Genomic DNA, 25,046 nt, shown 5'->3' with positions numbered 1-25,046 from the left:
AGTAGCTCCTATACAGTGCCCAGCACTAGGGTGTTAAGACTTCTAGGTAGATGGAAGATCTTGTCTTTATGTTTTCCAGGATTATTCTCCCTGTCAAAGAGAAACTGGACAGGAGGGACTAGAGTTTTGATAACATCTTCTATGCTTTTAAATATTTGTAGTGTGGAAAAAGGGTTGATTGGGATAGTGTTTTCTGGTTTTAAGATAATTTTTCTTCTCACATTAGCAACTCTCTATTTTTCTTCTCAAACATTATCTATTTTCTGACTCAATTATTTATCTCTGTGGCACCTTGACGTGGTCTTGAGAAATGTTAAGCACTGTCCTGTGTTTAAACACTTCACAGTGGAGCATTAAAGACAACTTTGTAGCTTCGAGCTCTGAATGAGAATACTTATTGCAGTCCCATCATAATACCTTGTCCTATTTCTCTGATACCAGCAAACTTCCACATTCCTTCAAGAGACAGGGAGCTGGGATTGGAACAGTAGCTGGTGTACAGAAAGTAGCCCAGCTTCTCTGGCCTGTTTGACACTGGGCGATCATGGATTTCCTCCAGGGCTGTTGAGAGCGCTGTGGACAAGCCTGTGTTTATACTCCTGCAGTACAATGTGAGCAGTGGCACAGAAATGCTGCTGGGCTCCTGCCAGAGGGCCACACAAAGGCAGCCAGATCATGTCCCTGCAATGCAAATGCGATGACAGTGGCAGCACGGGAAGTCTGGTGGCGCAGCCACCTCCTCCTCTCTCCTGCTCACCCTCCCCAGTTCTGGTACTGGGAGAGCATACTGCTGAGGGGGAGGTTACCAGGAGCCCTGGCTGCAGAGGGATTTTGGTAGGCAGACTGCCTTCAGAACTCCAAGTTCGTGCCCATCTGGCTTTGGGATGGGACTAATTATATGCCAGGACTCTTATTGACCCTGCACTTCAGGTGTCTTTGAAGTCTGGCTGGTGGCCAGAGTGGGCAGGACTATTCCCTCATGAGGCCCCAACACAACTTCCAACAAAACCTCTCTTCTCTGTGCCCGAATGAGGGGACTGGCAGGAGCCAGAGGAGGAGCCCTGGGAGGGCAGTGCGGAGCCCTCAGTGAGGGGAAGGGCCCTCGGAGAAGTTCCATCTCCAGCGGGAGCAAGGGTGGCTCCTCCAGCAAGGATCCCTGCCGGGCACCCTAAGCACGAGGTACAGCACTCCTGGGGCACAGGGAGATTGGAAAGAGGGAGAGGAGGGAACTGGAAAAGAGTTGAGCAACTAGGAGAGGAAGGGAATAAAGAGAGCAGAGAAATGAGGATGAAGGGGCTTGGAAGAACATCACCTACTGCCTGCAGGAAAATAAGATTCATTGAGAGGCTCAGATATGCAGAAAGTAGGAAGTATTGGTGCTATGGGGAGCAGAAGGAGAAATTACTGTACAATTAATGGTTTGATGAGATCCTGAGTATGCAACGGCTGAGTAGTTTGAGTGGGAAGACCCACGTTATGTGGACAAATCTGACACGCATTTTTACATTTTTACTTTGCTTACATTTTTTGTCTGGTTCCCACGTCTCCAGAATTTATCAACATACAATTGTATTCTTCTACATTGCTGATCTTCTCCTAAGCTATGAAGTTGTAAAACTGTCTAAAAACAACTTTCAAAACCAGAATTTTCCTTCCTGAAATCAGCACATAAGGTATTCACTACATCTCAGTCCATCAGGTTTCCCATCTGTTCAAAAGGACATGGTTACTTCTGTGAAATGAATACTTTTCAAAATTTGTTTTTGGAGGAGGGGAGTACATGTATACGTTTTGGGAATAAGATGTAAGAGATGGTGCCCTCTTCTGAAGGGATGGTTAGACCTGCTCTTTAGCATGTGACAAAGCTCAAATATGGTTTGTTTTCTTGGTTTTGAATGCCTTTGGATCCCAGATGCTCAAGGATAAAGATTTACTTGTTTGTTTATTGCTTGTTTTCTGAGTGAAGTTTTATTTATTTATATTTGTGCAGAATGCTCTATTCTACTGGGTGGCATGTCAGACTGTTTCTTTTGGCACCTATTTTAAAAAATAGGTGCTTTTACTGTGCAGCTGGAGTGGTTTTGCTTCAGGTCCCCTTGTAGTAAACCCCACTGGAGTAGTGGCTCACTACAAAATGGAAAGTGAACAGTATTTGGCTTTATAAATTTCATGCATATAGCCTTCCATTTTCATGCCTCTCATATGGGCCAGCATGCTTGGATTTACTGATTTATTTTTTGCATTTTAATTCAAATTGGAAAGTTAGTTATGTAGGGTGTTAAGTTCCAGCTGTCCTTATTTTGATATAAGATTATTTACTGCTTGATTAAGAAAACTCGTCCAGAATAACACTGTGTATGTCACAGCGGTGTACTTTCTATACAAAATATAATTTTACAGTTTTTTCCTACTGACATTCCTCCTAAGACTTGTTTGGTATTTGGAAGGCACGCTGAGGACATTCCCAAGCTGGCCAGTACAGCTGTGGCTTAAGCCTTATCCTGTCATTACTAAATACACAAACTACACACCACACACAGGATGGATCTCCATCCATGGTTGGTTACAAGCCAGGCCTAAGTCACTAGGTAGGATTTGCTCAAAAAGAGAAGCCAGAGTTGGAAGCAGCAGGTACAGGGATGGATCTCAGCCATCTCTGGGAATGTCTGTGTGCACACGGTCCGGGCTCTCTCATGGGGCTCTCTCGTGTCCTCGGGACACTGGGAATGCCAAGGGAGAGAACAAGTCCCTGCAATTTCTCTGCTGTGGAGCCAGTCTGGTGATGGCAGCACGAGACTCTTCTTTCACCTCTCTGGTAAATACAAACGAGACAGCGCCACAACACAGCCTTGGTGACCCACTGGAAGAGCAGTGGGGACTCTGCAGAGGGGTCGGGCTCCCCACTCCTCTGTCCTTCACATGTCTGGCCCATCCCTGTGAGCTCTTCACTCCTCTCAGGTGATGGGCTGACCCCACACTGGCAGGAAAATGTTACACCCACCTCTGCCTTAGCTTTTCTTGGCCACCTGCTGCTAAAATCAGCCTGCTGATGTCTCACCTTCTGGAGCAACACTTCAAGATCTTCATTTTCATTCAGAAGGTGCAATTTTATGTTTTGAGTTGTGCTGTGAGGGAATGTTGCTATTTGATATTTCTCTACAGATATAAATTTCAAGCTTTAAGGCTTAAGACGTACGGTGGAGAAAGTATCTAGCTTTTTTCGTGCTTATGCCAATAACTGTGATGTAAATAACTACATTAATGAGGCTTATTGGAAGCATTTTATTAGGGAATGTGAAAGTCAGTATTTTTTCAGTACGAAAGTGTAAATGACCCTTCTTATATTTGCATTGGAAACTATGAAACTTAATTTCTGTGCATAGAAGAGCATTTTTGTCCATCACAGTAGCCAAAGCACTTCAGTAAGTCATTGTAGTTTGAAGTAGCACTGTCATTTAGCACTGTCATTTTTTCCTCCATGGCCTTACATTCCCAAATTCTTTTGTAAAAGACTTCGTGAATGTAAAATTAAATGTTTTTGTGAATGTAAAATTAAAAGCACAAGTGATGTTCTCTGGGTAGAATCCTTATTTTGGCAGCTGTTTGGGGAATGAATAGGCATCATTACTACTAAATGGAAAATTTCCTTTACCTGAGTAGCCAGCTGGTTTTGCTAGTGGTTTGGTAGGACATTTGTTTTAGAACTCCCAAGTGTTAAAATCCTGCTTACTCTGTGGGTTCTGTTCATGCCAGCAGCAAGATACTGGTGGACACTGTAGAAAGACATACAAATAAGGAATTGATTAACTTAAGGTGTTTTCATAGGTCTTAAAAATAATCAACAATTTATATCTTAAAAAATCTAGTGTGTTCATTTTGAGTTAAATAGACTAACAGATCAAGCCAAATATTATAGTATATATTTTGAGTTTGCTCCAGTTCTGTTTGCTGCTATTTGCATCTATAAATGAAGCTTTTTGAAGTTTCACAGACAAAATCTCTTGAAAATCTCAGTGGGTTTGGCTCTTCAAAATGGTGATGTTTCAGCTGGTGATGTCATGATAGATTTTTATTATAGAGAACCTTCTTCTAAGGGAATGCATCTGGCACAAGTATAGCGCTATGGGAATTATTGGAAGTTAGTAATTGTGTAAGGATAACACTCAGAAGAGTAGGAATGCTGGACCAAGGCATGGAAAGAAGGCCCTTTGAAGAAGGTTGAGAAAGAAGGGGTAGGCACACTCACAGAGAGGTGTGTTGTGGCAAAACGGAAACAGAACATGACTAGAAGACAGAAACCTAACACTAGATTTTTATTCCCTATTAAACAGTGTAGTGAATTGTTGTGTAGGGATTGTAGAAAATCCACAGGAGGAAACCTCCTACCAAGAAACAGTTGCAGAAACATACCCCTCCAAGGTCTAGTACCATCTTTATCTACGACATCGTTTCTGTTGTTTAACTCCAGTAGTTACAAAGTGTGTCAAATTCATGTGGAACAGAATCAATTTCCGTGGTCCTAAAATAATAATTTTAACATCCTTCTCATTTCTAACAGCAACAGCAAAAACAACAAAAGTTGGGAATAATTAAAGTGCTTCCCTTCTGTGGATGCACACATATATAGCACACAGAGTCCAAGTCACAGAGTAACCACAACTGTCACATGCACTGGACAACAGCAGGTCTGTGTGTTTTTCCTTAAGGCCTGAATCAGCTGAGAAGTGCCATGTTGAGCAGTACACTGCTTTTCTCTGGACAATTCAATGTGTGAATTATTTGACTATTATTTCAGTGTTTCCCTATGCACTAGATTTCAAAAAAAGCAATTTTATGCATAGAGTATTTATAAATACTTAAGGCCTGCTCAGATTTGCTGGGATTACACATAAAATCCTGCCATGGATGCAGAGAATACTCAGCTTCTCCCTCCAAAAGGCTAATCATGCCTTCACATATGAGGAGTTATTTATTGAGTGCAATGATAACAGCGACCATATTGCTGTACTCCCACATTGACACAAATGTTGGCAAAAGCTACTGTGCCAGCTGCCCACTTTACACACTCTAGTGGCACCTTTTCTCTTCCTCAAATCCATAAATTGCCATTATCATACCATTAATGCTCCAACATTGACAGTTTTTTTTCTGCCTCACATATTTCTCAGAAAATAAAAGATGAACATGGATACCCAGGAGTCTGTAAAACCAGACCAAACCCAGCAGTTAAGAATTGTTCAATGCCAGAAAATGCCCTGGAGTCCTCTGTGGGAACATTATTGTAGAGAACCAATGATTAATGCAGAGATTGAGGAGATTAAACCTTAATTAAAATGAGCACTTGTATGCACTACATACAGCAGACAACTATTCCTTTGGCTATAGTGGAGCAGGAGTCTTCCTGCAGTTACACAGGTCATACATCCCGTCCTTCCCAAGGAGTGGCTTCCTGCAGTGGCTGCAGTAGGTCAGTACAGGAACACACAGCTACAGAAGACTCCTCATGGCACAGTGGTTCTCTGGAACAAGATGAGGTGACTTCCATAGTCAGCATTTATGTCTGAACTGTACACATGGGTTCAGCCCTTCTGTTCATGGACTGTGCTGCTCCAGCCCCTAATAGTATGTTCACTATCAAGTCAAAACCTGAGAGCTGCATTTCCCACTTGAGTACACAGAACTGGAGGTGATGATCATTTCTGTTAAGTTTTCATCTTTAGAAGTATTTATTTCAGATCTAAGATAGTCTCTGCCTGCTGGCCTCCAAAATAGGCTGTAAGGGCATATTCAAGACTTGAATTTGTGTCCCTTTTCACTTCTAAGTATGTTGACATAATTTTCTAATGCAGTAACCTTTTTCATATTTAAAAACGAAATAAATCAAGATAATTTGGTGCATACCATTTTTATGATTGCATAATAATTTTTCTCTGTTCATGAGGGATTTTATACTCTGTACACTTGTGATGAACAAGAGGCATGTAAAGATCAAACTGTCATTTATTGATCATTGAAACAGGAGGAAAAAACCTGCAACGTTTTAGGTACATCCTTTCAGAACTCCAAGTTCTGAACTCCAAGTCACTTCAAGTATTTTGAAATAGAAACAGGGAATATAAAAATATATCTAAATGATGTGCCAACATCTTTCCAAAATACCACCAGTACTGTTCTTATCTGGAGTTTGTGTAAAGTCAAGAGGGATTCACTGTTTGAATGTTTTCAAAACTCCTCATGTTGTAGTCCCCTGTTATCCAATATTTTATTATTCTCAGTAGGACATTTAGCAGAGAGATGAAACCCGAGTAGGCCATAATGAATGCTTTCAGCAGTTCTCCTTGCATATTCACAGCTGTGTGGAACTAGTTACTCCTCAGTGGAAACCTTAAGGATCTCCACGTTGTGATGGTGTTTGCCAGTGTCCTCTTCTGACCTAGCCAGTGCTTTGGTGTAATGTTATTTTTGGGACATGTTTGATAGCTTAGAAGCAAAGTCTAGAAATAGACATCCACATGTACATCTCTTAAAGTATCAGGGCTTCTGCTGATCAGACTCTCTGATAACTTCCTTCCTTTACTTCATTTAGAGTTTGCTGCACTTAAAGCATTCCTCAGGATTGTTGTCAAATTATTTGTTTGTAGTTTCAGGGCATATTAGTTTTAAATTACTTGAGATGGTGTCATAACAGGTTTAAAGTAATCATTCTAAGCTATAATTAATTATTGATTTATTTTTTATTATTATTATTAATAATAATAATCTGTTGAAATACAGTGCCATCAAGTTCCATATCTCTTTTTAGAATGTTTTCCTGTGAAAATCCTTCTCTGCTGGTCCACTGAGGCTGTTTGGGCTGAGTTGCTCTGCTTGAACCCTTGTGTTGAAGTCAGTGAACTTCCTTCTTGGTATTACTCTGGGAAGAAAGAACATAATATCTGTTTTAGGCAACTTCATAAGAGATTTCATCCTTACAGTTTTCCTTACTCTCTATTTCTTACTTGGAAGATACAGAGGTGTTATATATAAATAAACAATAAATATATTGTATATGCTGTGTTATTAGGTGAGCAAATGAAAAAGGCAACTTGGCAAAAGAGGGTTGAGAGGAGAAGAACCATGGGTTTGGTGCAGAAGGAGAAGCAAAGGGTTTGCAGAAGCAGAGAAAAGATGTTTCTTCAGAATCCTAATAAGCAGTATTAGTGACTTTTAAAATAATAGTGTTTGCTGGGGCTTGTACAGAGGAGCACTAAGTAAGCCCAGCTATCTGGTGACCACCAAAAGTGGCTCCGCAGGCACTGCCTCCAACACAAACAGCCCAGCTCCATTTAAATGTCCCTGCTGGAGGCAATCAATCACATACGCAACAGAGCAGTGATAAATAAGGTCTGCCATTCATATACGTCCAGTTATTTTTGCAACTAAGCTATATTGTGTCCAAAAGAAATATTTGGATGGCTGAATGTCTCCCTCCCAGGATCAGACTGAAAAAAAGAGTGCACACTGTCAGCATAGGTCAAGAAACAAGTGAAACTCAGAACTGCATGCCTGGCTGCATTTTGTCTTCCAAACCAGAGCGGTGCCACCCTGGGCAACCTTTCGGGAGACGTTGGTGCCTTAGGCTTAAGTACTTCATGTCAGAGTGAATGAAGAGATCCAGACAGCCAGCTTACTGCTTAGGATGGAAAACAATGCACCAAATGGAAGGAGGAGGAGCACTCTAAGAACGTTATGAAAATTGCAGAGATAGTTTATAGAAAAGTGTTAATACAAAAGATATCTTTGAGCAGAAAGCTTCTTGAAATCCCCCTGGCTCTGTGTTTCTCAGTGTGATGACAGCAAAATAGTTGAAAAACATTGGAGTTTGTGGTTTGGGTTTGTTGGGGTTTTTTGTTTGTTCGTTTGTTTGTTTTTTGCTGTCACTGCCTGCCCCACAAAGAACATTTGTTTTAGAAATTCCAGTCAAGTATGTATCTGCACATTGTGAGTTACCAGCTCTCCAGGACTGTCCCGAGGAATCTGTCTGAAGTACGGTGAGCTCAACTGGAGATGTAGCACCAGTGGGAGACACAGATTCAGTCACTTGGTGGGCACAGGGCAGCAAAGCAGGAGACTTGCAGCTGGTGTGTGCAGCATCAGAGGCACAGAGCTCAGTGGGGCTCATGTCACCAGCTCACATTTAGGAATTCAGTAATAAATATGGGAAAGTCTCATTTTCTTAATTGACTGGATCTAGAGATGATCAGTATGTCATTCCTGGTTTTCCCCCATGAAACAAGAACATGCAATATACCTTCCCCTAGTCTTGAGGGTTTTATCTCCTTTCTCTCTCTCTTTTTGGACATTCTCTCTACCAGAGCCATTCTGGTAGGGTTTAGGGGAAGATGGGTGCATCTGTGGTGTTTGGATTTGTTATGCCTATGATTTTTCATTGTAAAGCCAATGTTAGGAGCTTTAACAATTTTTTCCTCGAGTTTGGCCTTGATCTTACTGCCAAGGAAATGTACATCAAGCAAGATTTTGCATTTTAAGGAGAAAAGCACAAACAGAAAAAAATTTGTCAAGTTTTTGATAAAATATGCATGTTCAGGCTGTTTTCCATTTGAGAGGCTGATGAAGACCAGCAGGAAAAACATTTAAATATTAACTAATTTCAGAATTACAGCTTTTTGAAGAGGACCAAAAGATCCCAGATATTCCTTCTCTTTATAACTAGTGTAGCAACAGGGCAGAGGTGAAATTTCCTTGCTTGTTTGTCTTTTAAGAATTCAGTCTTTACCAGTGCATTATTCCAAATCCTTTACTGAATAATCTTCATAATGATTTCAGTTTCTGTGAGTCTCATCACCAGCATATTTGTTCATTAGAATGTCTATGAAGGACAAACAAGGCTGAACTGAATTCATTAAAAAGTTTGAGCAAATGCTGGTGGGTTTTTTCACAGTATTTTCTCATCTCTGTTAAGAGCTGATACAAATCTCATCTCAATGCAGTGAAAAACCTCCATCACTTACCTAGTTTTGTACATCTGTGAGCCCTCTCTACCTCAGAAGTAAAGACAGGATAAACCCTCTCCTGATTGTGACCTTTTTTCTGTAGGTATGAAACCTCTCCCATTACTACAAACAGCCTCTACCCGTGAACACTGTTAATCTCTATGGCATGTTAAGGTCTTGCATGTGTTGGCTTTTTGCCATTTTATCTGAGCACAATGTTCTCAAAGCTTGCAGTATGACACATGATACAGCAAAGAAAGATAAGGAAAGGAACAGAGCAGACAGTAATCGATAGGAATGAAAAGGACAAAAGAGCCTCTCAGCATTTTCCATCCATTCTGCTACTTTTACTTCTTTTCCCTTCTCTTTATCTGTTGTGGGTTTTTTTTACCTTCTCCCCTCTCAAGATTTTAAGCATTTTAAGTCAGTCCCTATGTCTTTACTACGAGCATAAATTATGAGGAGTGAGCAAAAGGAGCTACAAGCAATACACTTACAGCAGGAGCTGCTGACTCAGCACATGAGGAGCCTGAATGGAGCAGCGCAGCTCAGAATCATAAATCAGCATGCAAAAACTGTCAGACAGCCATGTCACCATGAGGTGGCTGGTTAGGAAGAACAACATGTTTTTCCCTAACCTAAACCTACCCTAGGAACAAAGCATTTGCAGTCTCTAAGGTCCAGTTCTTGAAGCTTTTTGTTCAGGTGTTGTTGTTGTTGTTGTTGTTGTTGTTCATGTTTGGTTTTTTCACTTTTACTTACAGTTAAAATTTACTTTCTTAGTTATCTCCCATTTCATTCACTGAACATCTGATTAGCTGAATACCAGGCAGGAGATTATCACACAAGATTCTGTGGTGAGGTGCAACTCTTGTTTAAAAACTTCTTATGTAGATTTATAAGAGAGGGAACTTTATTTCTGTTGGCTTTTTATTAGCTTTGGATAGTCAGAAAAGACTTTTGAGATGACAACATTTGAGTTAAGCTCCAGATCCACTGCTGTTTTAATGTTCAAATTCTGCACTTCACATGTTTTCTTCCCCAGTCTTATGTAAGAAGATTACATAACAGAAGACTGTAATCTCCAAAATCATTTACCATATTAAATAGCAACTACCATCAATGGATCTTTATCAGCTGCCTGGAGCACAAGGGAGACACGTGGCTGTACATTTGGAAACTGGTCACTCACAGTACTCATCAATGTTTGCTGCCAGTCGTGGGCAGATGTCATCAACAGTCATTATGCAGCTCTGAAAATAGAATCAAACTTGACCTGGACAGGTCCTCAAACAATTGATAAACTGCCTCTGAATGATGGAAATGTATGGAGTCCATTCTCTCCACCAGCCTCCTGCTGCTCAGTGATCCTGCAGAGCTGGTGCTAGGGCAGCGTGGGGAGGGGGCACTCAGGATGTACAAGTCAAGATGAATTCTTCTGACCCCTAAGACTCATGGTTTCTCTAGAGGTCCCTGATCTGTCCTCATGGGGAGGAGCATCACCACCATGTGCCTGCTGATCCCTGCAGCAATGCTGTGCCATCTCTGGAAATGGAAAGTTTTATTTGCCCCTTGTTCTTCCTTTTTGTCTTTTCCCTCAGAACCACTGGTAGCAAAGACAGTGAGTGGGAGAAGCAACTTTGGGGAAGAGAAGGGCAAACTGGTTCTGGGAACACCTCTGCCATGTGTGTGCTTCTTTGGATGTCCCAGGCACTGTGCTGTGCCTTGGGAAAGGGGGAAGCATTATCAGGATGCAGAGGGATTCCTGTGCTGTCGTTTTGCCCACTTTCCCCAACTGTGTGCACTCTGCAACAAGAGCTGGATCATGGCACACACTCCCTCACTTGCTGTGTTGTGTGGAAGGTGACAACCTGCCATGGTGTCATATTCATACATTTTCCTACATCTTGTTTCCTCTGCTTAGCTCCCACCAGAGGATAAAGAGTACAGGGGGAGGCTTCCTTCCCCCTTCCTTCCCTGCCCTCACACAAGGCTTGGAGGAACACTGCCTTCTCCTTTCCTTTGAGAAGTGCTGGCGAGCACAGGCTGTTACAGTCGCTGCACACAGTCCTTGGCACCGGACGTGGTCAGCTGCTCCCGTGCTCCTGTTTGCTTGCTGGTGTGTGGCAGAGGGCATGACAGGAAGGCAGGCAATGCTGTACTCCTGAAATGAGGCATAGCAAGCACTGGGTGCCTGCAGCCCCAGCCAGCCTGCCAGTGCTTGTCTGCTCATTAGTTAGCAGGTAGAACATTACAAGTGACTTGCACTTAGTTGCTCCCCTGTGCAAGCCCCTCTGATCTCCAGCAGGCCTGGAAGACATGATTTAAGGCAGCGAGGAATGTGTTGCTGCTAGAGTTTGCACAGCTAGAGTTTGTGTGGTAATGCTACCTTTGAAAATAAAAGACTGCTTTGTAAAGGCTACCAATACTGCTAAATGTGATGACAGGAAAAAAATAATTTTTAAGATGTCTCTGCCAAGAATGAGAATCTGTTTGTCAGAAATAGCCACCAGCACTCCCTGAATGGAAGGGGAGGAGATCTCTTTGCTATTTGCTTCTCCTCCTTTACAGTCTCTAGAAGGGTGTATGCAAAGGGACTTTTCTCTTTGTCTGCTGTCCCAAAACGAGGAGGACACCACAGCAATAATCTTTTGGTGACAGAAATGACTGAATCAAAGTTTGTTATGAGCTATAAAGCAGAACATACTATTACACTTTATCTGTGCAGGGAGTGATCTCTTTATTTAGCAGCAGTTGCAGCAACAGAAATTCTTCTGACTACGGGTTTTGTTTTTATGCCTTTCCAAGCGTTCTCCCTTTTGGTTGAAGTTGTGACATAAGATCAGGGAAGCTTAAGAGCTTAAGTGACTTCTTAGCGTACCATCATTTCGAGATGAATAAGCATTCAGGAAGACAGCCTGTGGGAAGCGAATTGATGTACTATTTGAATACCCTGACTTTATAATTCATACAAAACTCTCTCTGCAGGAGTGTGCCCAGTGCCGAAAACTTTGCCTTAGGGTTCAGATGGATCAAGCAGTAATAAGACTCCATGGCCAGTTGAGGGGGAGGAAGAGGGGGAAACAGTTTAAAAGAAGTGAAAGAAGATACCCATGGTCATTGTTGTAGCAAAGCTTTTGCTCTCACAGCCTGTGGAAGCACCACACAATAGGCTGGAGAACTGACCCTGCTCTCAGTTCCCTGCCTGTGGGATTACAACCTCGGTTTGGGAACAGCTGGCTCAAGCAGAGGCAGCTGGCTGCTCTGCTCAGCTGTGTTTTGAGATGAGCAATTTTCTGTTGAGGTCAGGGAGAGTTTGACAGTAAAAGGAGTTCAGACCACCATCCCTAGAGAGGGTGGAGAAACCTAAAATGAGAAAATAGGGATAAGTCTATATGTTCTCTCTAAAGCTGGCTGCATGATCTATTCCAAGCTGGATATATTTGTTGATGAAGTGTTTTTCCCAGCAAGATACAGGAAGGAGGTTTTACTCCAAGATGAATTCACAGTTTGCATAATATTTCCATTTAGCCCTGAAGACATCTCAGGAGTACCTGCCTGTGTTTTGTCCCTGAATTATTTGCTGTCACATTTTTGCTGGACATCATTGCTTCCATGTTGGCAGCAAGAAGGTCGGTTTGCAATTCAGGTAGAGGCCAGTCATGTGCATTTTGGATATTTGTCATAGCTGTGTAATTAACTCCTGAGGGCATAAGATTAGTGGTCAGGCTATAGATAGCCTATGGATCTGATAGCTGCTAATCTCATTAACCCTTGAATTTAGTTTGATTTATATTTCATTCGCTTCACCTAGTTTATTATATATTACTCAACTTCAAGGAAAAAAATGTGAAAAAGTGGTAATGGAGCATTTTTGCTCAAGCCTCAAACTCTCTGCAGGCAGTGGAGGGTATGGATATAATTTAGTGTCAGTGGCACTCATTTCTATTGCACTAGTAGGCAAATGTGAACAGTCCTAGCTTGGTGATAAAGAATTTTGGTTTTCCGTCTCTCCTTAGGCCCACTCTGTGCCATATCCCCCTTTTCTGAATAACTTTGCTTGAATAAGTTTTATTAATGCAAACACACATGTAGTAATAAGTTTCTAGAGATTTTACTGTAAATGAACATTTGGCTGTGCTCCAAAAATACACATAGGGTTCAGTACTGCCTTAATACCAGGTCTAATTCATTCCTGGAAGGAGCAATTTAGGGGTACCCAGAAATTAAGGGGGGGGGGGTTTGCTCAGGTTTTGTTCGACATTAGCTATATCACTGTAGATATGTGTATAATTAGGCTGGTGCAACCTTTAAATTCATTTGATGGAGCTACAGCTATAAAATATGTTTAAAAGAGTAATGAATGTTCTAAAAATGGAAGGAAATAAACTGTAGTAGTGTAGCTATTGCCCCCACAAAATAGAAAGGCTAATCTAGATAACTGGCATTTAAAATACACACCCTTACTTCTGTTGCTGTGCTCAATCTGATATTGTAAAACTTTTCTGTCACTGATATGCACAAATTCATACTTCCACGGCATGACAGGCAATATGAGACTGATAAAATCCATGCAGACAACTTTCTTGTCTAGTGGCAGCTACTGTAAATAGCTTGCTAAGGACAAGAGACCAGAAGACGTGTGTGGCAGGTTGACCCAGGCTGGGTACCAGGTGCCCACCAAAAACACTCTGTCACTGCCCTCCTCAGCTGGGCAGGGGAGAGAAAATGTAATGAAAGGCTGCTGGGTCAAGATCAGGACAGGAAGAGATCCCTCAGAAATTACTCTCATGGGCAAAAGGGACTCGGCTTGGGGAAATTAGCTTAATATTTTACCAGTCAAATCAGAGTAAGATAATGAGAAATAAAAATCAAACCTTAAAATACCTTCCCCCCCACCCCTCTCTTCTTCGCCGGCTTAACTTCACTCTGGATTTTCTCTACCTCCTCTCCAACCAGTGGCACAGGGAAACAGGGAATAGGAGTTGTGCTCAGTTCACCACATTTTCTGTGTTGCTCCTTCCTTCTCAAGGGGAGGACTCCTCACACTCTTCCCCTACTCCATCATGGAGTCCATCCCACGGAAGACAATCCCCCATGAACTTATCCAGCGTTGAGTCCTTCCCACAGGCTGCAGGGAAATCACTGCTCCAGTGCCTGGAACACCTCCTCCTCCTCCTTCTCCACTGACCTTGGTTGTTTCTGCAGGGTTGTTTCTCTCACATATTCTCCCTCCTCTCTTCTAATTGCTGTTGCATGGGGTTTTTTTTTTTCTCTCATCTTAAATCTGATATCCCACAGGTGTTACCACTTTGTGGATGGGTTCCACATTGGCTAGTAGTGAATCCATCTTGGAGCTGGGTGGCACTGGCTCCATCAGACATGGGGGAAGCCTCCAGAAGCTTCTCACAGAAGCCACCCCTGTACCTACCAAAACCTTGCCACACACAGTCAGTAGAATTTCATTTCACTAAATAAAACCAAGTACTTCAACACAGAAAGCAATTTTTTTGCCTTTTTTGCTATTCTCTACCTTATTTCCCCTCCTCATCCCAGAAATGACCCAGTGGATGTCATGTGATCGAGCCCAAAAAAGGTACTCTCAATGGCTGAATTGAATTTATGCATAAAGATATTAATCAGAAGCTGGCACTGAGTCAGATGGGAGTTGGTGAGGTTAGACTGAAAATGGATAAAAATAAGAACAGACATAATCAAGAAGAAGAAAAGTACTGGTATTAAAAGGGAAAATTAGATAAATAAGTCTGGTAAATTTGGTTTTAAAACCTCATATAAGATATTTGGTTAGCAGCGAGCATGGGAGAAATAGAGAGAATTAGAGAAAAAGATTTTACAGATGATGGGCATTTGATGTGAGTTCAGCAGGTCCCAGAGAAGCAGCGGTCGGACAAGTCTGAGCACAGACCTGCGTTCCATCACACAGGAGCCACTGTCAGACCTCCGTCATCAGGCAACAGCTGTGCCCGGATAAATGACCACTTGTTGTGCTTTGCAGCCAGCACTGTCCCTGTCAGCATGTGTACATGCAGCCCCCTGAACTCTGGACAAGGAGCTGAGGAGCTGCTGTTAGCCCTGAAGAGTTTTGCCATATATTTGTTTGCTGTTCTCATTTCTCATTCCAGAATATCTTGCAGGTTATCAAAGATGGCTGCTGCACAGACACATAAGAATAATTTAGGGGGCATTCACAAAGATTGATTTTAGCCTCAGGATGCTTTTCTCCCCCAGCTTCCTGTAGAATCAAGAGAAAGCATTTCCTCTAGGGCAACTGAGCACCCACGAGGAGCTCCTTTTGAGACACAGATGAGGATTTTTTCACCCTCCACTGACTGTTGAAAGATCCTAAGGCAAATAAACTCCTTAGGCTAAAGATGGCCTTTGCAATTATCCTCCTGTGCAGCCTGGTTTAAGGAGCAGGAGCAGTATTTCAGTCACTAACAGATTTTGGAGTCAGTTCTAGGATTTTTCAAGGCTCACAGAATGCCATAATTCCTCCACTGACTTCAGGCACTCCAGGGCACTGAATATGTACAGCAACTGGAAATTTGTAAGGATTGCTATACTGTCAATAAATAACTTACTGCAGGGCTGAAATATATTCAGAACACAAATAACAGTGGCAGGACATAATTCAGAGCAGAAAATGCTTTAATTAAAATGCTTGTGGATGTTGTTAAAGAAACAGTGCTATAAACTAATGATCACTTATTGTCTGCTTGTATACTCTGCTCTCTTTATCTAATCTCCCTGTATATGGGTGCTAAGTGGACATGGATTCCTACCAGAGCGAAACCATGGAAAAGACAGCTTCTAATTGCTGTTTCTAATGCATTTCATTGTGAAATTCTAATTGTGGGTTACATATTGCATTGGGTCTGCATGGCAAGGTTCTGGTGGGCAGGGGGACAGGGGTGGCTATAGAAGTGGTTTCTCTGAGAAGCTGCCAGAAGCTTCCCCCATGTCCAACAGAGCCAATGCCAGGCAGCTCCGGGACAGACCCACTGCTGGCCAAGGCCGAGCCAATCAGGCACGGAGGAAACGCCTCTGTGATAACATATTTGAGAAGGAAAAAATGTTACTGCATCCAGGGAAGAGAGGAGTGAGAATACGTGAGAGAAGTAACTCTGCAGACACTAAGGTCAGTGGAGAAAGAGAGGCAGGAGGTGCTTCAGGCACCCAAGCAGATTCCCATGCAGCCCATGGTGAGGCGAGTTGTGCCCATGAAGGTCCACAGAGGAGCAGAGACCCACCTGCGGCCCATGGAGAAGCTCCACGCCAGAGCAGCTGGATGCGCAAAGGAAGGCTGTGCACCTGTGGGAAGCCCACACTGGAGCAGGTTCCTGGGAGGGACTCGCAGACCCATGGAGAGAGGAGCCCACGCTGATGCAGGTTTGTCAGCAGGACTATGGGGGATCCATGCTAGAGCAGGGTGCTCCTGAGGGAATGCACCCCGTGGAAAGGGACCCGCATTAGAGCAGTTCATGAAGGACTCAGGCTGGAGGAGTATGTGGAGGACTATCTCCTGCGGGAGGGCCCCCACTCTGGAGCAGGGAAGGACTCCTCTCCCTGAGCAGCAGCAGGAACAACCTGTGATGGACTGACCATAACCCCCATTCCCATCTCCCTGTGCCACTGCTTGGGGAGGAGGTAGAGCCTAGAAAGGAGTGAAGGGTTGGGGGAATATGTTTTTAAGATTTGTTTGAGTTCTCATTCTCCTACTTTGAGAAGTTAATTTCCCTAAGTCAGGTCTGTTTTGCCCATGACAGTCATAGCTGAGTGATTTCTGCCTGTCCTTATATTGACCCATGAGCCTTTCGTTACATTTTCTCTCCCCTGCCCAGCTGAGGAGGGCAGTGACAGAGTGGCTTTGGTGGGTACCTGGTACTCAGCCTAGGTCAACCCACCACATCTATTTAAGTAATCATAGATCTGAAAGACAGTCTAAGAGCCTGTAGTAAGTGACTGTGAGTCCGGTGAGGGAAATTTAAGACTAGTCTCACTATGTATCCAGGCTCTGAGTCAAGGAGAGGGAATGCCTTGGTGTTGCCTCTCACTCATTTAACATCATTTTCCTTGTGTTTCCTAAGCAGTTAATTAGCTGTGTTCATGGTAGCAGTGAGGGATGAAACAATGGTGTCTTTCCTGTCTTGCCTCATCATCTCAGATGCCGATGGTACAAAAACAGCAACAACCTAGATCCCATCTTTTGTGCTTATATACTTATTATAAGTCTATAGTTATAAGAAAACAAGATCAGTAGATGCCATTGAGGAACTGGTCACTTAGACTTTCTTCATTAACTTTATTAATGATCTGTAACTGCTTCTTGGCTGTCTTATTTGAAGAGTTTTGATGTCATCCAGTGAAAGGGTGTAGTATTATGAGGAAAATCTCATTCATAGGATCAGTTGAGAGAGTTTCATAAAGGGCTTTGTGGAAAGAGGAAGGGCAGGAGGGAGGGCATGAGAAGATACTGTAATGGAAAGCCAGCAGAAATGTGTCTTGTTCCAATGAAAATGGGAAACATTGAAGAGAGAATGGGTCACTGTGGGCTACTTAAGCAAGTAAAAGTAAAATATGAACTGTACTGGAAACAGAAAACTGGAGAACCACCAAAACAGGCTTTTATGTTCCAAGTTTAGTACACATGAGAAAAATAGGGACAGCATGAGGATACACTGAAACAGTTGCCAAGAGGTTAAAGATAATATGAAAAGACTGTGTTATAAGTCCTAAAGGAACAATAACACAAAATTACTTGACCAAGAAAATATTAATTATAATTAATTTGTAGTAAGGAGATAAATTTTGAGACCAGTTCTTATTCCCACTAAAACTAATTGGACTTTTGCCATGAAGTTTATTGAGAAGGCGATTAAACTTTAAATAATGGCTTGGTTAAGAAATCATTGATATAATTATGAACTGCTGGGGAAAAGTAACTAAGAAATACGTTATGAAATATCATCACTTGAACAAATGCATCTGAGGTGTCCCTTTGGATATTTAAAGAACTGATGGAACAGCTAGTTGCTAAAAAACCCTACAGAGAACTGAGGTATCAAGAGACTAATAAAGTGTCAGCATGCTACAAGTCTTTAAGAACTGAATAAAGAGTAACTATGGAAACTATTGTCTTGTGGGCATGGCTCCAAATTGAAATAAATACTATAAACAGTAAAGCAGAAGGGGTAAATGTATTCATATGGAGGTGAATAGTATAATGAGATCCAGATATGGCACAGGTGTTCTGCAGTAAACCAAGCCAGACCAATTAGAATGTTTATCCCTCCACATCTTTTATGATGAAACCAGAAGATTAGTGGAGTACAGAACAGCATCAAGACTTACAAAGGCATTTGATGCTGTGCCACATAATATCTTAAGGAAATTGCTGAAACAAATCAGCTGGGACTAAAATTCACTTAAAGTTATCACAGGCTGGCCACTGAACTGTAGACAGAAAGTAAATCTGAATAGCAGTCAGTGTTGTCAAGGATAAGCAGACAGTAGTATCCTTTAAAGGTCAAGATATTACACAATATCTGGAGGATAAAGCACTAATTAAATGTGGAAATGGTTACAAAAGTAGGAAGAATGATTAGCAGCACGGAGAAGAGAGGAAATACAGAAGGTTCTAGTTGTTCTCTGTGGTTACTCTGGATCTAATAAAGTGAAGCTAAACTTAAAAGCAAACTAATAAGTATTAATGCTAAGCATTAACAGTACTTTGTGCCCACTAGGCAACAAATAAATTTTATGAAGCTACAAATACTTTTTTTTTTGGTCCATGAAAGAATTTGCCTTTCTTAGATGCTTATTCAGACTCTATAAAGCTGCTCAGAAAACTGAAATTCAGAAAGCAGCACCATCAATAGCATTAAGAAAATGATTAGGCTGAGATTTGCACACCCAGCTGACACAGTTTGAGGGCTCCGTACTCTGGAGTGTTTGTTGGGAATGAGGATGGCATGGTGGGGGTGAGTGGTAAGGAGTGAAGGCTCAGATACCAGGGCATTTCCATGATTGTCCTGGGTCAGACCAAGGACTTGCCCAGGCTGGTACAATCTCTTTAGAAGTGGCTGAAAATGGATGTTTACAGTAGATGAAGATCATGGCAAGCACATAGAACAGTCTTCAGTAACTCTTCCCTGCACTCTAATAATTTCCAGCTTAGAGACCCTGATTCACTTGTGGTTTTAGTCATTCTAAAGGATTTCTTTTCCATGAACTTTTCCAGCCTCTCCTTGAATTAATGAGAACTTCTAGCACTGACAATGTTCTTTGGTCTTGCAACTCTAACATCAATTGCATGAAGTACCATCTCTTTTGTTTGCTTTGGAGCTGGTTGCTGTTCCTGTATGGGGAGACTTGGCAAAGAGTCAGACTTTGGCTACCCTGTTTGTGCTACTTATGCTTTAGTAAATCTCTGTCTCATATACCCTGAGCTGCCTTTTACACAGACTGTCTTTTTACCTGAGTAGTAGACTAGATTTTCTCTCCACTGAAGCCATTTTCCCATCACACTACACAAGAAACTTCAGATTTATGAGTAGGTTCCCTGGCACCAGAAGTCACAGGATTACCACAGAATTGTCTGTGATGTTTTAAACTATGCTTTTTGGCTTGGCAAGAAAGCCTGAATGCACGAGCTGAATGCAGTTGCTGAAATGAAGCCTTCCTACCAGGGGAGGAGAGACATTTTGAGATGTATAAACTACTGCAAGCATCTCACTGGAGAGGTCCTAGAAACAGCAAGGGCTTCCCAGCAGCTCCAACAACACCAAAGCAGCAAAGAGTAGACAGAAAACTTTCCAAGAGAGCTGCAGCCTCACTGCTGTACTTGGTGTCAGGGTGCCTGTAGAGAGTTGGAGAAAGGGGGAGAGACACTCACTGCAGAGCTAAGAATAAACCCTGCTGCTCAGCCCTGGATTTTCCTAGGGAAAGAAACGGGGACCTGCTTCATCCTTCTCCTTGTCTGAGCATTTGAGGAGGCACTTGCTTTGCTATCTGAGAAAAAACAAAGAGGCTCCCAGTGAGATCCTGTGCCTAGTGCTCTCAGTTGTCCTACCTCAATTTCTGTCTCAGTGCAGCAGAGGAAGCTGTGTCACACTGCACATTAACTGTACGGAGTCATGGCTTTCACTTGGGGTCTGAAGTCTTTTTTTTTGGTCTTTCTGTCAACAGTGTGTGGATTTTACTTCAGTCCTATGGTATTTCAAGAATATTTTGCACACAGCCTTCTCAAGTATGTGCCTTTGCACGCTTGAAACACTTGACATGTCCATTAAAGACAAAGAATGACTGCAAAATTGCAAAGAATTTATTTCCATGAAACTTCAGGGATTAGTTGCTAAGCTTAGTCAATGCGCCTTTTAGGACTGACCTAAAATGCTCAATACCGGTTTTGATCCTTCTGTTTATCTGTCCTTTAGTATTTTGCTTTTCTCCTCAAAAATGACATATTAATAGAAAGGGGGGGGGGGGGAAGGCTGTTTTTATTTCCTTCCTTTTTCTTCTTTCCTGAAAACCGTGTCTGTAGCCTTTTTGCCTTCTGCTTGCACAGTCCACTGAGCAATAACACAAGTCTTTTTTTATTCTCAAGTGGGAAGGAAGAGCTGGAACTCTGAGTCTTGATGAAGTCTGAGAAAGGAGGTTTCTTTTATAGCTTGCAGATAAAAACCTGCTACAGTGAAATACAAAAGCGTTTTCAGATAGTAAGAATGGGGTTGCCCAGCTCTGTGCTGTGCTTTGAGGACAGTTTTCCCAGAATGGAATGAAACACAGGTGGGACAGAACTTTGTAATATTGGGGGGTGGGGTTCTTTGTGGGGAGGAAAGGAGCACATAGCACCTTTTCCTCTTGCTTTTATGGCTTGAATGGGGTTGTGTCTTTTAGGAAAGAAGCCACACACCTGTCCTGCTGGTTGGCAGCCTCTCTGCCTCTCTGCTGTAGAGTGGTAGCCCTGCAGCAAATCTTGATGACCTACCAGGGGGACTGTAAATGCCAGACTAAGGCAGGAGAGCTGAGGTTGTTGAATTTAGCCAGGCAAGAGCTGTGTGTCACAGCTCACGTTTCCTGGTGCGTGTATCGTGCAGAAAATGCTGCTTCTCCCTCCTCACGTGAGGTTTCTGTAATAACAGACACAGTGTTGTTGAACTGCAGAAGTTGGTAATATTTTATTTATCTAAATGCTGAAAGTGTGAAAGGTTGCTGTTGTGGCAAATTCTTTGCAAGCTTTTGCAGTTCTAAACACATGACCCTCTGCTGTCTCTAATGTTGTGCTGCCATTGGCAGCCTTTCCATTACATAATGTTGACCCATATTTGTGATATGTGACATTTTTTGCTAAACACTGTCACGGATAATCTGTCACAGAATAAACTTTCTGATTGTATGTCGAGACTCTGTCATCCTTTAGCACAAACATAACTTGTGCCTCAGACAATGCTATTCCTTGTTAAGACAAGCAGAGTACTGTTCTTTCAGGTAAGAAAAACACCATGAGAGTATTGTGTGCTTTGAGTCTCAAATGCCTAGGACTAAATTCATTGCCAAGTGATTGCACAGAATCACATTTGGGAGTAATTTGAGCTTTAAAAAATGTTGATCCCTAGCCCAGGTGATGGGAGCAGTGATAGGCTGAGGGAAACATGAAGTGTGACTCTGCAAAAATGCTGTCTCAGATAGGTCCAGCTTTAGAAAAGCAGAGCTGTGGAAAAGGTTTCTCTGCTCTGCTCTTACACTGAAATCTGCCAGTATTTGGAGATTTAACCAGTCTTTTCTTCAAAAAAAGAAATGTAATGGTGTGGGGAGAGAAATAGATATAGCTCAGCCAGGGGTTATTGCTACAAGGCAGTTGAGAAATGAGAGGCCTTTGAGGAATGGCAACACCCCCAAAGCTGTCTGCTTTCAAAGAGCTATGCAAAAATCCATCCCATCTTAAAAAACTGATTTCAGTTGCATAGAATAAGAAGTAGAAGAGAGAAAGGTATAAAAGATACAGGCAGAGAGAATAAAATGGGAATTCTCTCAGTATTCAAGAACAGGCTCTGTTTCAAATGGACTTTATATAATGTTATAGCAAGGAAGTAACAAGATTGTGTGAGCTGCTGAAGCGTCTGCCACGTTGTGGAAGGGAGTGAATGTGGAACATAAGGCCAAGAGACTAAATACACCATCTTCAGAGAAAGAAATTTTCCAGCCTTACGTAGGAGATGACTATGTGCTAAGAACAGTTGCAATATCAAGGAGAAAGGTTTTGCTTCTGTGCAGGGAATTAATGCTTGTCAGAGACAAAATTAAAACCTGATGAATGCAGTCTCACCCACTTTCATTTCTTTCCTCTCTGATTCTGCATTTGTCCTCATTCTGTCTGTGCATTCATTCATATATTTCTCTCCCTTCCCACCTCCCCATTGACTCACACTCTCCCTCCCTGCTATTGCTTCCTTTTCGTTTTCTCTTCCTTTAGGTTCCCTTCCCACTCATTCCATTTCTCTTCTACCTGACCCCTCTGCACACATTTTCCATCACTGTGAAAAAAAGCAGAGAGACAAAGAGAAGAAAAAAACAAAAGATGAGCAAGAAAGCAGGGGGAGGTGTGTGTGTGAAGAGTAGAGAGTGCTGGAAGGGTGCTCAGCATTGCACTTTCTCCCCATGATGCGCTACAGATTTCTGAAGGTGTCAGAGGAGTCCGGGCTCCTGAAACGTGTTCCTTGCTCCCAGGCTGCAGCACTTGGGAGTGGCTCAGTGAAAGGTAACACCAGAGCTCATCTCCTGAGATTAGTGTCCCTAGAAATCATCATAAGGAACAGAATAATCCTGAAGTCCAGTGGAAAGCCATCTCTGAGTGACAGACATCTGGCTGTGTGTGGAGCTTACTAGTGTGTCAGATCAGTGAGGACTGGGAGGGGACTGGATGGTCTTGGGACTGCAGAAAGAGAAATGGGAGCTCTAGGGACTCTCTGGACTCACTGTCATGCAATGCTGACCAAGTAACATCACAGCCTCGAGCTTGTTGGGGGCCTGTCTGCAGTGAACTGCTGTTTCCCAAAGCAGCTGCTGCTGGAGTCTCAAGATCAGTGGCCAAATGGTGTCAATTTTGGTTTGGTGAAACAACGAATTGGTGCCAAGAATGCTTGTTGTAATGTGTGGTCAGCCTGTGACCTGGAGAAAGCTCTGTACTCCTGCAGCCCCCGAGGCCAAGAGGCTGCTCCTTTGTCCAGCCTGCGGTGGGAGGGAGCTGGGCTGTCACACCTGCTGATGGTGCAGTGCTGTACAAGTTTTATTTATTCTCCTATTACTCTTTATCTAAATTTTCTCCTTTTCTGGCCCCGTTCTTGTTCCTGAAATTGTGAACTGATAAATAGTTTTTTAAAAAGCTTGGTATGGATAGCACTGGTACAGCGCGGGTCGTTTTTCCTTCCCACAAAAAGGACAGGTGGGAAGCAGGCAGGGCAGGTAGCCAGAAATGGCTCATTTCTGTACCCTCTCCTGCCATCTCTACCCTCCTGCCAGCTTTTCTTGGTTTATCAACCTAAAACCGGCTAGTATTTCTTACTGCGAATTCTTGCATAATCGAAGATCAGAGCGGACGCCCGCAGCCCTTGGGTGTGACTGCGCACAGCGGTCGCGGTGGGCTGTGTGTTTGGGGAAGGGGGAGTCGGTAACCGTGGGTTTGGGGGTGGTTTGCCTCGGGAAGACTCTCTTCGGGTTATCGAATAACCTGGAAACAAACGGCGCCGCGGCGGTGGGCAGCTGTGCCCGCGGCCGGCCGGGTGGAGCCCAGCCCGGCCCTTGGCGGGGTCGGTGCCCAGCGGCGCCTGACCCGGAGGGGTTGGACACTCCGGGAGCTTCCCGCGGAGGCGCGGCCGCCGTTACATAAGGAGCGGAGGGGGAAGGGAGCGCTGCGAGGCGGCGGCCGCGGCCCCTTTAAACGCGGGTGCCGGGGCGCGCCGGGCGCCCGCCTCGCTGCTGCCCCCTCCCCGGCTCGCTGCGGCGACAAATCCGCTCCCCGCCCGCCTCCTCCTCCGCCGAGCGCTCCCAGCCGAGCCGGGCGGCGCCGGGAAGCGCCGGGAAGCGCTGCCGCGCGGCTCAGCACAGCCCCAGCCCCAGCGCCCGGCCGAGCCACAGCAGGCGAGGGGCGCGATGGAGGCTCCGCGCCTGGCGCACACCATGAGCAGCCCCACGAGCCCCTGCGAGGAGGTGATCAAGAACCTGAGCCTGGAGGCGATTCAGCTCTGCGATAGGGACGGTAAGCCCGGGCTCGGCGCGGCTAATCCCCGGAGACGTAAGATGCTGCTGTCCTCATGGATGCTAATGCAAATTAATCCGCGCGGCGTATGGTCCTTTGTTATCCCCCATGAATTTGTAGGTGCAGTTGCTCCCCATCCCTCCCGCCACCGCTGCCACCCTCCTGCCACTGAGAACAAAAGAAGAAAGAGAAGGTTGCACCTTGCTGGAGGGAAGGGTGGGAAACCTGCCGCTCCCTGAGCCGTGCCTGGCGTTGCAGTGCGATTACCCCGGGCGAGCCTGCTGCACAACCCTGCCCCTGCCAGGAATGGACGCTGGGGCTTGTTCTGGGAGAGGCAGCGAGGAGAGCCAGAGCCCGCGCTGCGGAAAGTCTGGAGCTGGGGGGACGGGCCGGTGGCCCTGGTGGGGTTTTGTTGCCCGCGGTCTCCAAACTCCTTTGTATTGTAGGGCAATTCCCGTGTTTAGGATACACTGGCGGATGTGCCGGCTGGCGTGGGCAAGCGGCCAGACTTGTTGCCGGTCGCTTGTGCGAGCGATGAGGCGGCGAGTGGAGCGAGCTGGGGCTCGCAAGATGCGGCTCGGGAGGAGGCAGAGAGAGGGAGATGGTTCAGCACCGCGGACAGCACCGCCCGACGGGCCCGGGAGCGCCGAGCCCCGGGCCCTGCCGCCTTATTTCCCTGCCCGTGTTCCCTGCCCGCCATCCCTGCCCGCCTTCCCCGCCGCGCCGCGCCTGGCGCCCGCACAGCCGCGGGAGACCGCAGTGCCCTGGGGACAGTG

General features: G+C 44.1%; 1 protein-coding gene across 3 annotated transcripts in view; it reads left to right on the top strand.

The window, feature by feature from the left end:
• The first annotated feature begins 846 nt into the window (after positions 1-846).
• Positions 847-25,046, top strand: part of PHYHIPL (phytanoyl-CoA 2-hydroxylase interacting protein like) — a 58,629-nt gene continuing 34,429 nt past the window's right edge. The window contains exon 1 of one of the 3 annotated variants that reach the window (XM_027649570.1): positions 847-1,179. Coding sequence is in view for 2 of the 3 variants with exons in the window: in XM_027649567.1 (XP_027505368.1) it covers positions 16,205-16,403 (199 nt within the window). In the remaining variant the exon portion in view is untranslated. Of the gene's footprint in view, positions 1,180-16,099; positions 16,404-24,009; positions 24,271-25,046 lie in introns of those variants that run through there. The other 2 variants (XM_027649567.1, XM_027649569.1) reach the window with 2 other exon arrangements.

The sequence above is a fragment of the Corapipo altera genome, unplaced genomic scaffold (assembly GCF_003945725.1).
Source record: "Corapipo altera isolate COAL_440 unplaced genomic scaffold, ASM394572v1 53, whole genome shotgun sequence".
NCBI lineage: Eukaryota > Metazoa > Chordata > Aves > Passeriformes > Pipridae > Corapipo > Corapipo altera.
This window is presented reverse-complemented; position numbering and strand designations above follow the sequence as displayed.